The sequence below is a fragment of the Amphiura filiformis genome, chromosome 11 (genome assembly GCF_039555335.1).
Source record: "Amphiura filiformis chromosome 11, Afil_fr2py, whole genome shotgun sequence".
Lineage (NCBI taxonomy): Eukaryota > Metazoa > Echinodermata > Ophiuroidea > Amphilepidida > Amphiuridae > Amphiura > Amphiura filiformis.
Window position 1 is genome coordinate 59,545,900 of NC_092638.1, and position 15,615 is coordinate 59,561,514.

Sequence of the window (15,615 nt, forward strand, 5' to 3'; positions counted from 1 at the left end):
TTGAGGGTTCGGATACTTTTTGAAGTACACCCATGCAGATGCGCTGGACGTGAGTTGTTAACCGGTAATGAACAATGGTGAAACATGATATTGAATTCCTTTCAATAACAAAAACAAGCTAAAGATCGTCTTATTCACTTGATTGTTATTTTCATGCGGAAAATGTCAGTTAGTCATTGCCACTCAAATTCTGCTTTCTCTTTTGATATCAGCAATAAAATTACAGAATAAAACAGCATGTATATGTGTAGCTGCTTCCTCCAAAATACTGAATTCAACATTTATGCATACATACGCAAACAGATTCCAGGCATGACAAATTTTATGAGATCACATGTAATGCATATACATGCATCCATTAACTTATGTTCCAGTATATTCTACTGGAAAAGTATAGATTCATTACCGATTAACAACGTTTGACTCCTGTACAAAGGTATCGGAAGAGTTAATGAAATATCTATAAATGTCACGGTACACTATCGCCTCTGTAGTTTCCAGAGTATATAAACAGCATGAATATTATCTGCAACACTGTGAGTGAAAAGTATGCCAAAAGTCATCTGAAGAGAGAGGGAGCTTGCCGCGGCTCACTCACCCAAAAACATGCATTGCATTGTCTTTATATGTTATTGACTTTGATCAAGGGCAGTTCATCAGGTTGAATCTTTTTTCAGAGGGTGTATGAAATTCAAATGAAGGTGTCTAATGTGTTCATTCTTTTTTAAATTCATACTCCCCCTGTTGAAGATATTTCCAAAATCTTCCACAGGGGTAGTGTGGATTTTAAATGGAATAGCCCATTGTCACAAATTCTGAAATGCTTGTATTATTGGACCCGAAACAAAAATTAGGTGATATGGCAAACAAAAGGTCATAGGTCACTGACTATTTATCCAATTGTAACTCATATTATTTATTGGTTTACAGATGTGGTCATACAACCTGCTCCAGCCATCACATACCGTACCATCGGTGGTATCTTAGACTTCTACGTACTACTAGGACCTGAACCCGGCAGCGTCATCCAGCAATACACAGAGGTCATAGGTCGTCCATACATGCCACCGTATTGGGGCTTGGGATTCCATCTATGTCGGTGGGGATATGGATCAACAGCAGGAACTCGTAAAGTTGTTGAAAGAATGAGGGCTGCTGGGATACCTCAGGTGAGGAACACAGCAGCTGATAAGTGTATCCCATCATGCTCTCCTGTATCATAGTAGAACTGCACATGCCATAGAAAGTGTATATAAAATCCCTCACTTTTATATCAGAGGAGCTTAGACTTTTGTTTGAAAAATTATGATCTGTAAAATATTGTGAAACTATCCATAGTTCTTAATATTTAAGCCGCTCTTACTTATGTTTTGTATGTATTTGCTATGTAGCAATCAGATGCATGATGGGATACTCCCTTGAGCTGCTGTCGGTGAGGAAGCTAAAGATGTATAAACTTTTTCAGCAGCCAATCAGAAATGTGTGGAAATTAGTACAGAAAGATTTAAATGTAGTTAACTGAAATAAAACACCATAGCTGATGCACACCGACATCGCCTGGTTAATAATTACATTGTACAGCAGGGACACTAAAATGAATACACGGGATACACATGAATGTGCTATGCACGATTTGATATTCAGACGATAAATCTTTGGATATCATAGAAAATGATGAATATCTCCCGTAATTTTTTTATTCTAAAGAAGCCATATTTTTTTCCTTGCACTTGAACATATGTGTTGAAAGGATATGATAGTCGTTAGCTTGCGTATTGAGAAAGAAGCGTGCCTATTGAGCTCAAAAACTAACAAAAATTCTGATTTTATATGTGCCGAACTATAGCGCAGCGTAGGCTAGCTGCACTCACTCGTGGAGGCAGTCTAAAAGCAGATGACCTCATGGCTTATACATGCTCACTCACACAGAGAGAGGTCAATTACCAGGCTATTGTCAGTAGCCTTAGTCGGATGTCCTTCGGCTCATTATGCGTCTCAAAACTATTAAACAGGTCAGAACAAAATAGCCATGTGTGGCTGTGGATTCAACCTACCATGGCGATTTCTTCCATGAGGATATCGGGGCGATGACACTGTGATGTTGATGCGTCATCGGGCATGCATTATTTTGTCTTAATTTATCTCTTCACAAGTAATACGCATTCATTAACCTTTAATTGATGCATTAATTATTGCTGTTGCATTGATACTAGACATAAGTGATCAATACAGATGACAGCTGTTTGCAATTTTTGTTAAAATGGTTATAATACCATAGAGTACATTTAAAAAAATTAATTTTTTTCTGGGTTTTTCAAAAAATAAAATAACTTCCATGTTGGTGATCCGGAATAGGAAATTAATTTGAAAAATGATTGATCCATCTGGTAGATGGAGATTGGTTAGTGCAGTTCACATGATAAGCGACATCTTTCAGTGGATATACAGTTTAATAGCTCTATTTTGATTGGTTACTCAGATGATTATCTCATGTAACTAACCAATCAGGGGCTCTGTTAGAAAGGCAGTAGTGCCTGTGGGGTTAATGTAAAATGACATTTCATTTGTATTCTGTTGTGTCAGCATGACATCAATTGCGATAGATCTCTTCTTCCCATTGGTTGCTTTTGGCTGATCCATCTCGCCCCCTCGGACACGAAGGGGACACTTACCACGAAGGGGACACTTACCATTGCACTCAATGGGGGAAATCACAAAACATGCCATAAAATAAGACAAATTGGTATCTTCTGTGCCGAGAAAATTGACATGAACTGAAAGGCCCTGTGCAAACAATAGGGATTTCATGAGGCTGTCCCCTTTGACAGGCGTGAAAAGTGGGTAAGTGCATGAGATGGAACAACTCCGACCGAGAGAATGATGAATGACTCCGAGGTTGTTAATAATGAATTTCTGTGATGTTCTTTATTACAGGACACACAATGGAATGACATAGACTATATGAATAACACACTGGATTTCACATTAGGAGGAACTTTCAAGGATCTGGCTGACCTGGTTAATGACCTCCATGCTAACGGACAACATTATATGATGATAACGGTAAGTATTTGAGATATTTTGTTCACTTATGTGAGCTTTTGACACGACGAGTCTGTGTCTTTTTCAAACTTGTGCAAAATTGGATATTGATCTTGGTTGCCACATGTGTCACGAGCTGGCAATGTCGTGTGACAGAACTGGTTCGTAAACCGGTGGTAGTTGGTGGCGGCTATTGTCCTTGTTGAGTGGGCTTGGGTGATGCCTGATGTTAATGGCCTCCCTCACACCTCGGCTGGAGTCCTGATCCAGCACTTTCACATCCTTCAATGCGATGGTGTGTTTATGCCTTGTTGACAAGTGTAATGCACAAGTAGGGTTTAGTTCCAGACAATCTTGAAGAAACACATCACCAATATCTAGAAATGTGTTCAGATGTTTAAAACTGGTTTCTGATTAGTACAAGTAAGATAATAAATTATTGATTGATTGATTGATTGATTGATTGATTGATTGATTGATTGATTGATTGATTGATTGATTTGATTGATTTGATTGATTGATTGATTGATTGATTGATTGATTGATTGATTGATTGATTGATTGATTGATTGATTGATTGATTGATTGATTGATTGATTGATTGATTGATTGATTGATTGATTGATTGATTGATTGATTGATTGATTGATTGATTGATTGATTTGATTGATTTGATTTGATTTGATTGTGTTTCATCTGTTCAGGATCCAGGCATCAGTAACCTCCATCCTGGCTCCTATCCTCCATATGATACTGGGTTACAAAATGGTGTGTTTGTAACCAGCGATGATGGCAAACCTCTCATAGGCAAGGTGAGTAGATACATTGAGGGATGAGAACCAGAAAGCCTTAACCCTAACAGTACCGGGTACTACAAATTGCTACTTAATATATGCATTGCGCGTGCGTGCATCCCACGAGATGTGATGACGCAATCACCCTAAGTGATATATGGGCACGCTTTCATTGGCCAGGCCAATCGAAAGATCCGTGGCTAATGGCACCGACCAAGTGGTTGGCATACGAGGGGTCTCGAGTTCGAATCCTACCCAGAGCAAACAACTTCTTTGTTTGTTTTCTCTCTATATTCCTTCCTTTTTTCCCTTCCAGTCACAAAAAGCACTTGGGGCATTCGGGTTAACTTACAATGACCGGCTCTCACAAAATGAGCATAACTTTCCAAGATATTCCAGATTTGAAATCCGTATATTATACTCATTAAATTCATACCAAACATGTTAGGATGGCTCCTTGCTTTGGTCTTCAAAAATCAATTATTTTCTCCAGAATTTCTTTTGTTTTTGATTGAATTTGGTCATGCTTAAGGGAAGGGGTATGAAAGTTTGGACAGTATTTATTGTGGGACATTAGAGCACATCAGACATATCGAATTGCATTCTGAATACGAAGAATGGCCTTCCGATATGAAATAATTTTTGATTTTTGAAATTAGCAATGTAATACACATTTTATGGCAAATCATTAAAATTGATATTTTTGATATTTAACAGTACTCAAGTAAACTTTATAAATCTGATGATTTCTACCTAAAGTGTATGTAGGTGGGATGAAAAGCCAACGATCAATTGAAAATTTTGACCTTTCATATTGAAGATAGGGCCTATGGATTTTTTTTCCTAAAACACCAAAAAAAATTAGATCTTTTTGGGAAAAAAATCCATATCTTCTATTTGAAAGGTCAAAATTTTAAATTGATCGTCGGCTTTTCCTCCCAGCTACATACACTTTAAGACTATATCATTAAATTTATAAAATTTACTTCGAGGACTGCTATACAGTGTTCGAATTTAGGAAAAATAAATGGTTGTCCCACGGACAACCAGATTATAATTTCTGGTTGTCCGTCTAAGTTTTTGGTTGTCCGTAGGCCTACAAATCTGACTTTTGGCTAGATTTATGGTTGTCCGGCGGACAACCGAATCAATATTTTTGGTTGTCCGCGACTTTTTTAGTTGTCCCGGGCAACCGGACAACCAAAATTTCGAACGCTGCTGCTATATCTCCAAAATGTGAAAAATATCAAAGTTGAATAATTTGTCGTAAAATTTGTATTATATCGTGAATTTCATAAAATGAAAATTATTTAATATCAGAAAGACATTCTTCGTATTCAGAATGCAATTCGATAGGTCTGATGTGCTCTCATGTCCCACAAAAAATGCTGTTGAAACGCTCAAAATGCTCATTCCAGTTCCCTTATGGTCTGTGTTTTCTATAGTGCCCTGACAACTGTATGCTCATATTATTGGAGCATGTGATTATGAGTTAAGGCTTTCTGGCTCTCAACCCTATACCAAATGGGATATATTGGAGGTCAGATTCCAATTATAATTTGGTTCACCCCAAGTTCGGTAGTGACGTTGATTCTTTTTCGCATTTGCGACGCAAGTATGCCGACAAACTGCCCCTGTACGTGTGTACCCTCAGCAAGTTGAACTTTAAGCACATAATTTGATACTGCGGCAAGCAAATATGCACATATGTCACTACCGAACTTAAGGTGAACCAAATTATAGCCCTTTTCATAATACTGTGATATATCTACCATACTGGATTGTCACATTTGGAACCAAAATTTTGGGAACCTTTGAAATTGATATGCATGGCAAAATAATCTGAATGTACTCTATTCTTTCCTCTATGAACAACATGCAAATATGGTAGAGTTTGGACTCTAAATGTAAGCTTTTTGGCAGGTACTAAATAAATGTAAAATGTGATAAACTGGTACTGTTACTCTAAAACACTCCAGAATAATACACAAAGAAAGGGATAGAGAGACAAGTTTGTGATAGATAGGAGCCGATTGAGGAGTTGAAGCAATTTGAATGCCATGGAAGAGAAGAAATATACCCTTCACTTTGCAAGGAAGAGGGTACAATATGAGACCAATTTTAAAGCAAAAATTGCTAATGTGACACAAAATTTTATTTTTAATTAATGTATTTGTTGTGAATTTTGATACTTTTCAGGTCTGGCCAGGAACAACAGCATTTCCAGATTTTTTTAATCCTAAGACAAAGCAATGGTGGACAGACACTGTGAAGACATTTCATAAGACTGTGCCATTTGATGGCATGTGGATAGTGAGTAGAATCATGAACTTGAAAAGTACTCTAATAAGGCCTAAGAGAAATTGTTTGATTGACGTAACATAAACAAAATTAGTGTAGGTCGGTCGGCAATTTTTACACACATTTTAAGCTGTAAATTGCATATGATAAAGGCCTTGGAACTTTTTTCGTTCTTTTTATTTCTTTTAATTTTTTTTTTTTTTTAATTAAAAATTTTTTTTGCAAAACATAAGAAACAAAGTCTAGGGTCTGGCCTATTTTTAGGGTTGGTCAGATTACGCCAATCCAAGCAATTTTTTTAGGCTTAAGAGCCCCGCTAAGAACATGCTTCACCCTACGGGTCATATGGGTACTGATGAAGGCAGTCGAGGTATACAATACACACGCAAGTACAGGAGATCATTACTGATGCTTAATCATTTCCCCAGTATAATATAAATAAGGTAGATAATGGGGCTATGCATCTACCCAAGAACGAATAAACACAATGGGGAACGATTGTTTGCTGCAAGATGAAACTGATTATGATTAATAAGAAAGAATGAACAGTTTACCAACCCAAAGTCTTACAGTTAAACAAGACAACAAATAAACACAAATCCTAAGCGGCACACAACCCAACTTGAGAAAAATTAGATTTGTTGCTCACACAGATATAATTACATACAGTAAAACCTCATCTACAAGCATATAGAGTGTTTTTGGTGAAAGCCAGATTAATACAAAGCAGCAGTAAGTATGCCAATACAATAGATTAGTCTTACAATAGTACTTGTTTGTGCCGGTAATTAATTTGCTCAAACTTCATAATGTTATAATTCTGTCAATGGATGACACCTGAATTAATTTAGCTTTCAGCAAAAGCACTTTATAATGACGAGGTTTTACATTATGTCACAGAGTAATGACTACTAAATATTTCAGTAATGTGTTCTCTTTGTTCATCCATTTCTGTAGGACATGAATGAACCATCCAATTTTGTCAGTGGCAGTATAACTGGTTGTCCTAGCAACAGCACATATAACCAGCCACCATTCCTACCAGGTAAGAGTACCTTAATAGCAGCAATTGAGCTTTTCTGTAAATCCCATAATTCCTTGCGGTTAGAACTGAGATGGCGTCATTTGACGGCGTGCCTGAGATGGCTTCATTTGACGTCACGCCGATGCGCACATTGTTTAGCGAACATCGTTATTGGGCATTGCAAGTCGGCATGACTTCAATTGATGACATCTCAGGTCTAACCGCAAGGATTTATGGGATTTATCGAAAAGGTCAATTATAGAATGGGCTATTCCAGTTGAAACCCATACACCCCCTATGGAATACATGTCCTTAATCTCCCACACATGGGGTGTAAATTTCAAATGGAGTCTGCCCATCCAGGTAACCCCATTTCCATGTTGGGGAGAATAATATAAGGTCATGGTTTGTCTATGTTGGGGTGTATGGGTTTCAACTAGAATAGCCCAATGGTATACCGTAAAAACTTGATAGTTAGCATATGTGCTTACTATCAAGCGCTTTTAAAACATGCAAACATAAAGAGCCCCATCCAGAAAAGTGAAGAGGGTATTGAGCAAATCATCGATACACATAGTTATGATATGAGCAAGTAAACCTGCAAATGTCTGTCTCAACCCCATTAGCTCAGTTGGTAAAGTGCCGGACTTTGGTACAATTTCATGTTTTCAAAAGCGTGTGATAGGAAACACATATGTGACACGATCTGCTCCATGGTGGCCAAAGGAAGCATTTTTGAAACTTGAGTGAATATAATTATTACCTTCTTGTAACATTGGGCTATCATATGCTGAAAACACCAAAGGTCTAGCATACCTGGTTCTAAAGTTTGGTACAATTTCATGTCCGACTTTGGTACAATTTCATGTTTTCAGAAGCGCCCGATAGTAAGCACATATACTAACTATCATGTTTTCAGAAGCGCCCGATAGTAAGCACATTTCCTAACTATCGAGTTTTTACGGTATGTGATGTGATCAAGCAAAATCAGTTGGAAGTCGCAAATATTTCCTTTTGTTTCTGCAAAATATATCTTTGCAAATGGTGTTTACAATCCTACAAGAAACTGAAAATTTAATATGTCTGACTTCAGATTGATTTTGCTTGATCACACCACATGCAAGATACTATACAGTACTGGGTACTACAAATTACTACTTAATATATGCACTGCGCGTGGGATGCACGCACGCGCAGTGCATATATGTATGTGCTGTTATTTTCCTCCACAGCTAAAATTGCAATATTTGACTAAAAAGTACATGTACCATTTCCTTAATCCTTTTTAAACGTTTTTCAATGACCAATTGAATGTGTTTACTGCTCATTTCATTGTATTTGGATGTGTGTGAACATCGCTTCAACAACTCTGCCAATACCTTTGCACAGGAGTCAACCGTTGTTAATCCGTGATGAATCCACACTTGTACAATAGCGTACACGCGAACGCAAGCGTGAATACACGTTACGCATGAGCGCGTAAATTCATCATGCCTGGAACCTGTGTGCACACATACTTACAAGTTGAATTCCGTATTTTTTGGAGGTAGCGGCTAAACATTGCTACTTTATTCTGTAGTTTTATTGCTGAAATCACCAATCTTTTTGTAAGGCTGAGTGGCAATGATTAACTGACATTTCGCATGAAATAATCCTTTGAATTATACAATCTTTAGCTTGTTTTTGTTGTTGAAAGGATTCAATCATGTTTCACCATTGTTCATCACCGTATAGCAACTCGCGTCCGGCACGTCTGTGTGGTTTACTTGGCTTGGGCAGCTAAAGCTGCCCTCACGAAGTAAACCATGCAGACGACGCAGACGCATCATTGTTAATTAGTGATGAACAGTGGTGAAACATGATTGAATCCCTAAATATATTGCTCACACTTTAAGGGCTGGGGTATGAAGCGTTTGGACAGTATTTATTTTGGGACATTAGAGCACATCAGACATATCGAATTGCATTCTGAATACGAAGAATGTCATTCTGATATCAAATAATTTTGATTTTTGAAATTAGCAATTTAATACACATTTTATGGCAAATCATTAAAATTGATATTTTTGATATTTAACAGTACTTGAAGTAAAATTTATAAATCTGATGATTTATACTTAAAGTGTATGTAGGTGGGATGAAAAGCCGACGATCAATTGAAAATTTTGACCTTTTGTATTGAAGATATGGATTTTTTCCCCAAAACACCAAAAAAATTAGGTCTTTTGGGAAAAAATCCATATCTTCAATATGAAAGGTAAAATTTTCAATTGACCGTAAACTTTTCCTCCCTGCTACATACACTTTAAGAATATATCATTAGATTTATATAATTTACTTCGAGGACTGTTATATATCAAAATTTGAAAAATATCAATTTTTATAATTTGTCATAAAATTTGTATTATATTGTGATTTTTAAAAATGAAAATTATTTGATATCAGAAAGACATGCTTCAGATTCAGAATGCAATTGATAGGTCTCAGGTGCTCTCATGTCCCACAAAAAATACTGTCGAAACGCAATAAACGCTCATTTTGGATCCCTTAAATAAATAGCGCAAAAGTATTTTTGTGTATGTTGTGATTCAAGCATCCATTAACATTAACATTGTTTATGCCTGGCTCTTGACCACATTGCACACCTTTATATAGCACATTTGTATGCATCATTTGTAATCATTAAATGGTTTTGTTTGAGAAGGTTGGACAACATCACTACTGTAAATGTTGAAATTTCCGTGCTACATTTATTTTCGCTCTTTTCACATTCCAAGCTGCTACAGCGAAAATAACAACGAGCGAATATATTCCTTTTGTGTTTAGGTGAATGTAAGGAAACTTAGAATTGCGTATATAAAAACAAGAGAAACAGTTTTAAATTAGCAAAGCGGAAAAAATTACTTATTTTGCACATGTCTGGGTACCTTGTTTTTCCTACCCCCCATTAATATTCTAGAATAATATAGCACTAATTTGTTGAGATTAAAAAAATATTATCAACTTCTGCCCAATGAAAACAGCTCAAGTACTCAAGTTAAATTACACTTTGCATTTTTAGGGTGTTTTTCACGGACAATCAAGACTTGTTCAAAGTCTGATTTCAATTTATGAATTATAATTTGTGAAAAATATTGGTTTCATTTTTATAACCAATCATTTAATTAAAGTAATACAAAGAGGTGAAAACTTATTCTCATATACATGTATTCCAGATTTTTAATGTTTAGACTCTTTGATTTTTTTAACTCAATTGTCAGAAAACATGCCTAAAATGCATGTTTTTGTCTCTTTTTCTTTTGTACCTAGTTAGTGCTAAATGAATTATTAGGATTGAGCTGTGTTTCATTTAGCAGAACTTATAATATTGTTTTTCCTTAACAATTAGTGTTGTATTTTTCTGGAATGGGTGTAGGTACCACATTTTACCTAAGTAGTGCCTTGTGGACTTATTTCAGTCATATTCTTTTAAAACAATAAAATGAGATTACAAACATTCACATTCAAAATACAATGTATCTGAATTCAAAAGTATAAATATTCTAAGCCAGAAGATTTAGATGGCAATTTTATTTAGATATTTGATGGAATTTAGACACAGGTGAATTGAAAGCTGGGAGCTTAAAAAGTTTTCACTTCATCACACATTTCATAGTAGGGATTTCCCAAGGTGATCATGTGACCATTGGCCAACAGCATCATCGCCCGTGTTAGCCACGCACGCAGCATAAATGGTCATGGAATTTTTAGTACTCATTTTTTTCAAACTCGAACATAATTTTTATTAATAAACAAAACAATTCAATCGTTGTACGATCGAAATAAATACATATTTATTGTTATTTGTGTGAAGTAAGAAAATTATTTGGTGTATATTAAGCGATAAATCGCGAGTTGAATGCCGCCAGGTGAGATCAAAATTTTGCGTGAAAGTAGTCAACACGTTGAAACGGCAGTTACGGCACCTATTTACGAGTCAGAGCATGGTGGCCATGAATGACATGTCATGTTGGAGGCTAAATCGCTTCTCGTCCATTGGTCCAGGGGTTCCAATGACAAGCCTATCGTCTAGCTGACATTCACAGCTATCCTACAAAATTTCCCGGGATCGATTTGAGCAGATATAAGCCGTTCTAGGTGAGTTTTAAATGTTCACAATTTAATTTGAACCTCTAAATATTTTTCATTTTTCTCGGATAATTTATACAAGTAGTTGTGTTTATTGTGCATATATTTGCGAAGTATCATGATCTGAAGGGCTGTAATAATGCAGCGAAATTGATTTTACTACCCCTACCTCTTACCCGCTCTACCACGCGAAGCCTGGCATGACGGAAATCCCGTGCTAGGCTATGCGCGCGATGAGTGCACTGCACAGCGAGTTACGGGCATCGCTTGCGCTATGTGCAGGGTCAACCATGTCAACACGTGCGCGCATATCTGAGTGTCGCATAGCCGGATTTCAGCAATGTTACAGTGTTGCCACTTTACGCACTGCATTTTCCGTCGTCACCATTGTCACGTGGTTCGTCTCGCTATGCTGTCGTGTTGTATAATTCACAATGCAAATCAGTCGACGCACCAATTGGGCGTGATACGAGAGAATTTAGTAGCAAATACGCTGCAGACGGGGTATTCCCAGGGTAGAGATTTAAATAATTTCCCTCAGAAAACAGGCAGTTTTTCATGGGTTCTTTTACTGTAAATAAATTTTAAAAATTCAAAACAATTTATAGTAAGAAATTGTATTATTTTCTGATATTATTAAATTGACTCAATTTCCATTCGTGAACAAAGCATGTTATATTTTCATTATTATTTTGCCAATTCTAAATATTTAATTATCGTATTTATTTTCTGTAATTTTTTTTTTTTTTTACAGGAGAAACGATCATCTCCCAAAATTAAACTTCTGGATTGGATTTGTGGATAAATATTGTGAGTATCAAGTTCCATTTTCCTTGAACGTTTTGATTTTTTTTATTGACTACCAATTGCTTAAAGTTTCAACTTGAGACCTTTTTTTTATTTTTATTTCACTTTTTTGAGGGGGTTGGGGGGGGACTCTTTTATAAGTGGATTTGGGGGGGTGGAGTGCAGTGATTAAAAATGAATTGATTATAATATGTATTTAAATTTTGTAATAACAAGATTATTGTTCTGAACAAAATTGATGAAAATTTCTATATTTTTTTATACATTTTTTAAATTTAAAAATACAATTATGTTACTGGTTTGGGTTGACTACGGTAATAAATGAAAATCTCTTACGATATTTTAGCTCTTTGCCCCCCTTGAAGAGGGTATTTTTATTGTGCTTGAAAGGTAAAAGGAAAAAGAAGAAAAAATACCAGGAAAGATATACCGTATGTGGTACATTATTTACGTACTTTTTAAGAAAACACATTACAAAGTTTACAAGAACACAAATTAAATAAAGAAATTTAAGGGGGTACTACACCCATCACATTTTTTTTGGTTTTTGCATTTTGTGAAGAAATGAGAAAAAAAATTGGTCAAAGTGGTATGCAAAATGAAGGGGCAAATCTTCTCGTTCTATTGGTGGTATTGATAATAATGTAGCTTACATGCTTTTAATTGTACAAGCCAAAGAGAGGTACATGATGACCCCATCACAATTTGATCATATTTGCAATTTCAGAACTGCTGACGTGAATCCACTTTACACACTTATTTATCAGCAATGGCAGACCCTAATAGTACCAAAATATTTTTTATTTTGGAAATGCATTAATTATGCACAGCTTTGAAAACACAAATATGCATCAATTTCATGTTATCAATGAAATTAAACTTATTTTCCCCTTCCAGTTGACAATGATATGCAAAATTTGTGTTCACAAGGCAGCACATTTGTTTCAGGTTTGATACAGTTGAAATTAAAGAACAGTCAAAACAGTCAATTTTCAGTATTAGGTGAATTTTTGCTCAGTTTTCTGAGAAAATAGCAAAGCTTACAAAACACGATAATAATGTGAATCGGTATGTTCGCAATGGTAAAACCTCAATATTAAACTGTTGGACACACCCTAAAACTTCATGTGCAGTAACGGTTTCGTCACTTACCTGTAGCGGTGTGTATTCCTTCCACTTTGAGAAAAAGATGAAAAATCCGTGTGAAACTTGGAACTGATAAAATCACTGCTCGCTTCAAGAGAAGCCGGCCGAAATCGACGCCATATTTTTATAATTGGTTTTGACCTTTGACTAAGGTTGCGCGATACTCGATACGCGGATTCTCTGATACCGCACGCGTGCACGATACCGTATTTTTTACAGACATGACAGAATAGGCCTAAAGAATTATTTAATGGAACGTATTGAAAAAATATTAGAAAATTGAAAACAAATATTCTAATCTCTCATTCTCTATTAGCGACTTCAGGTAGCGAATAAATTGTGTGGTAGGTCTAGACTATCTCCAACTCTAGTGTGAGCTAGTGTGATGCAGAATCCCGGTGCAGAATTCACTGCTTTTATTGGAGTATAAATGATCCAGATCCAGATCTCGCAGCCCAGGCCCACCGCTAGGCCTAGGCCTACATTTAACAGTGTTTTGAATAATCCAATGGATTGTCTATGGGATATGCACTCAGCAGCACATCATGGCGGGTAGTTGGCGGGGCATGTAGGCCTACACGATAAAACATTTCAGGGTGTGTTTGTTATGTTATATTTATTACAATTAGGTAAAAATCCCGATTTTGAAAAATGTTACGGTGCTTTAAATAACAATTGTTTTCCTAATGAAGGCCTACGTATACATGTAACGTCACAAAACACTTTTCAGCTACCTACCGTATCGTAGGCCTACCCCGGTATAGAAACTAGTTTACGCTGAGGGATGATTTCATACTAATTTTTAACAAAAAGGATTTTTCACACATCTGAGTTTTGGTGACCTTGAGCATTGTAAAGTGGCAATGTTCGATCCCAATCAAAGTAATTGCAAATCTTTTACAAAATATTTTCAGTACAAAAAACACGGTTTAAAATATGTTACGAAAGATTTGAAACTAGCCAATTGTAGGCCTATTGGTTTTGTTTACAATCAACACACAAATTGTGTTAATAATGTTTTAAACTTAAATTGTCAACAGAAAGAGTCAGCTGATCATCAGGTTTTATGTCTTCTTTTAACAAGAGTGGAAACAAAGGAACCCGAAGAAAGTGCAAAGTTATTGACTTCGCTAGCATCTTAAAATTAAACTCTGAGTCAAAAATAAGCTTTGTTTCATTAATTAAAAAGAAAGTTGTAAAGTTGTTGTATCTTGTTAGTAAAGTGAAGTTTGCTACTGTTTTTATTATTACCTGTGTTGCGATTCGAAATCCCACAAAGAGTAAGCAAGTTCGTTATTAAATGTGGTAGGCCTCAGTACCCCCTCCCTCCCCCAACATACACATTGACTCATTTAAGGCGCGGATTCGGGGGCTGACGGGCCCACCCCCCCAAAGAGAAGAGAAGGGAAGAAAGGAGAAAAGAGAAGAGAAAATGGAGGAAAGGAGGAGAGAAACTAAATTGCGCGTAATAGGCCGATGTCTAAATAATCGCACAGTCGGGACGATTGGAAGTAGGTCTATAGGCCTGCGATTATTTTCAGTATTGCTTGAAGGCGGGTCCTCGTCCTAAAAGCATGTGAAAATTACTCATGGTCCGCCGATATGCAGGGCCCCTCACATTTTGCCACCAAAGTCAGTATTAAGACGGACTCCATACCGACTTCATCGATTTATGCATGCTTTAGTAAATTGCCAATCTCAAGTTTTGCAAATTGAGTTCGGGCCCTTTTTCTGTTTAAAGCAATTGATTCAAATAGTAGTGTAAATACAATACGCCGAATGGCTTCAATTCGACCTTCATCTTGCAAATTTTTCAAACTTCTCAGGGGGGAACATCCCCCTCAGACTAACCCTTGCGTAGTGGATAAACATATGATCATTTTCGCTCTTCTTCCAACATTTGCAAATTTAAGCCCTATGTTAACACAATTTGCGGTATAGGCTTCAGGGAAAACTTGTCCAAGGAAGGTTTCATGGACCATCATTTAACAAATTCGCGGCTTTTTCAAACTAAAGTTTTACACACTAGTACCAAAATGGTCCACCAAAACACTTCAATTTTCTTCATTTTACACTCCCCTGCGTAATCGATATACAAGTGGCCATTTTCGCTTCTTCTTTCGCCGATTTATGTTTAAAACAATTTATAGGCCCTACGACAATAGGGAAACTTGTCCAAGAAAGACTTCATGAACCGCACATTTCACAAATATTCGGCCGCCAAACTAAAATTTTACGCCGTGAGTAATAGCGCCAAAATTGTCCACCAAATCGCTTCAATTAGATCTTCATTTTGCACCAGTTTCTTATTTCTGAGGGGGGAACATCCTCCCTCAGACAACCTCCTCCCCGACCTACCATGAGCCAGAAGCT

At 36.5% G+C, this 15,615-nt stretch overlaps 1 protein-coding gene across 2 annotated transcripts in view; it reads left to right on the forward strand.

Moving 5' to 3' along the window:
• Positions 1 to 15,615, forward strand: part of LOC140165093 (lysosomal alpha-glucosidase-like) — a 102,821-nt gene that overhangs the window by 32,238 nt on the left and 54,968 nt on the right. For both annotated transcript variants that reach the window (XM_072188521.1, XM_072188520.1), the window contains exons 6-10: positions 931 to 1,169; positions 2,935 to 3,063; positions 3,747 to 3,854; positions 6,036 to 6,149; positions 7,095 to 7,182. In XM_072188521.1, coding sequence (XP_072044622.1) covers positions 931 to 1,169; positions 2,935 to 3,063; positions 3,747 to 3,854; positions 6,036 to 6,149; positions 7,095 to 7,182 — 678 coding nt within the window. The remainder of the gene's footprint in view (positions 1 to 930; positions 1,170 to 2,934; positions 3,064 to 3,746; positions 3,855 to 6,035; positions 6,150 to 7,094; positions 7,183 to 15,615) is intronic.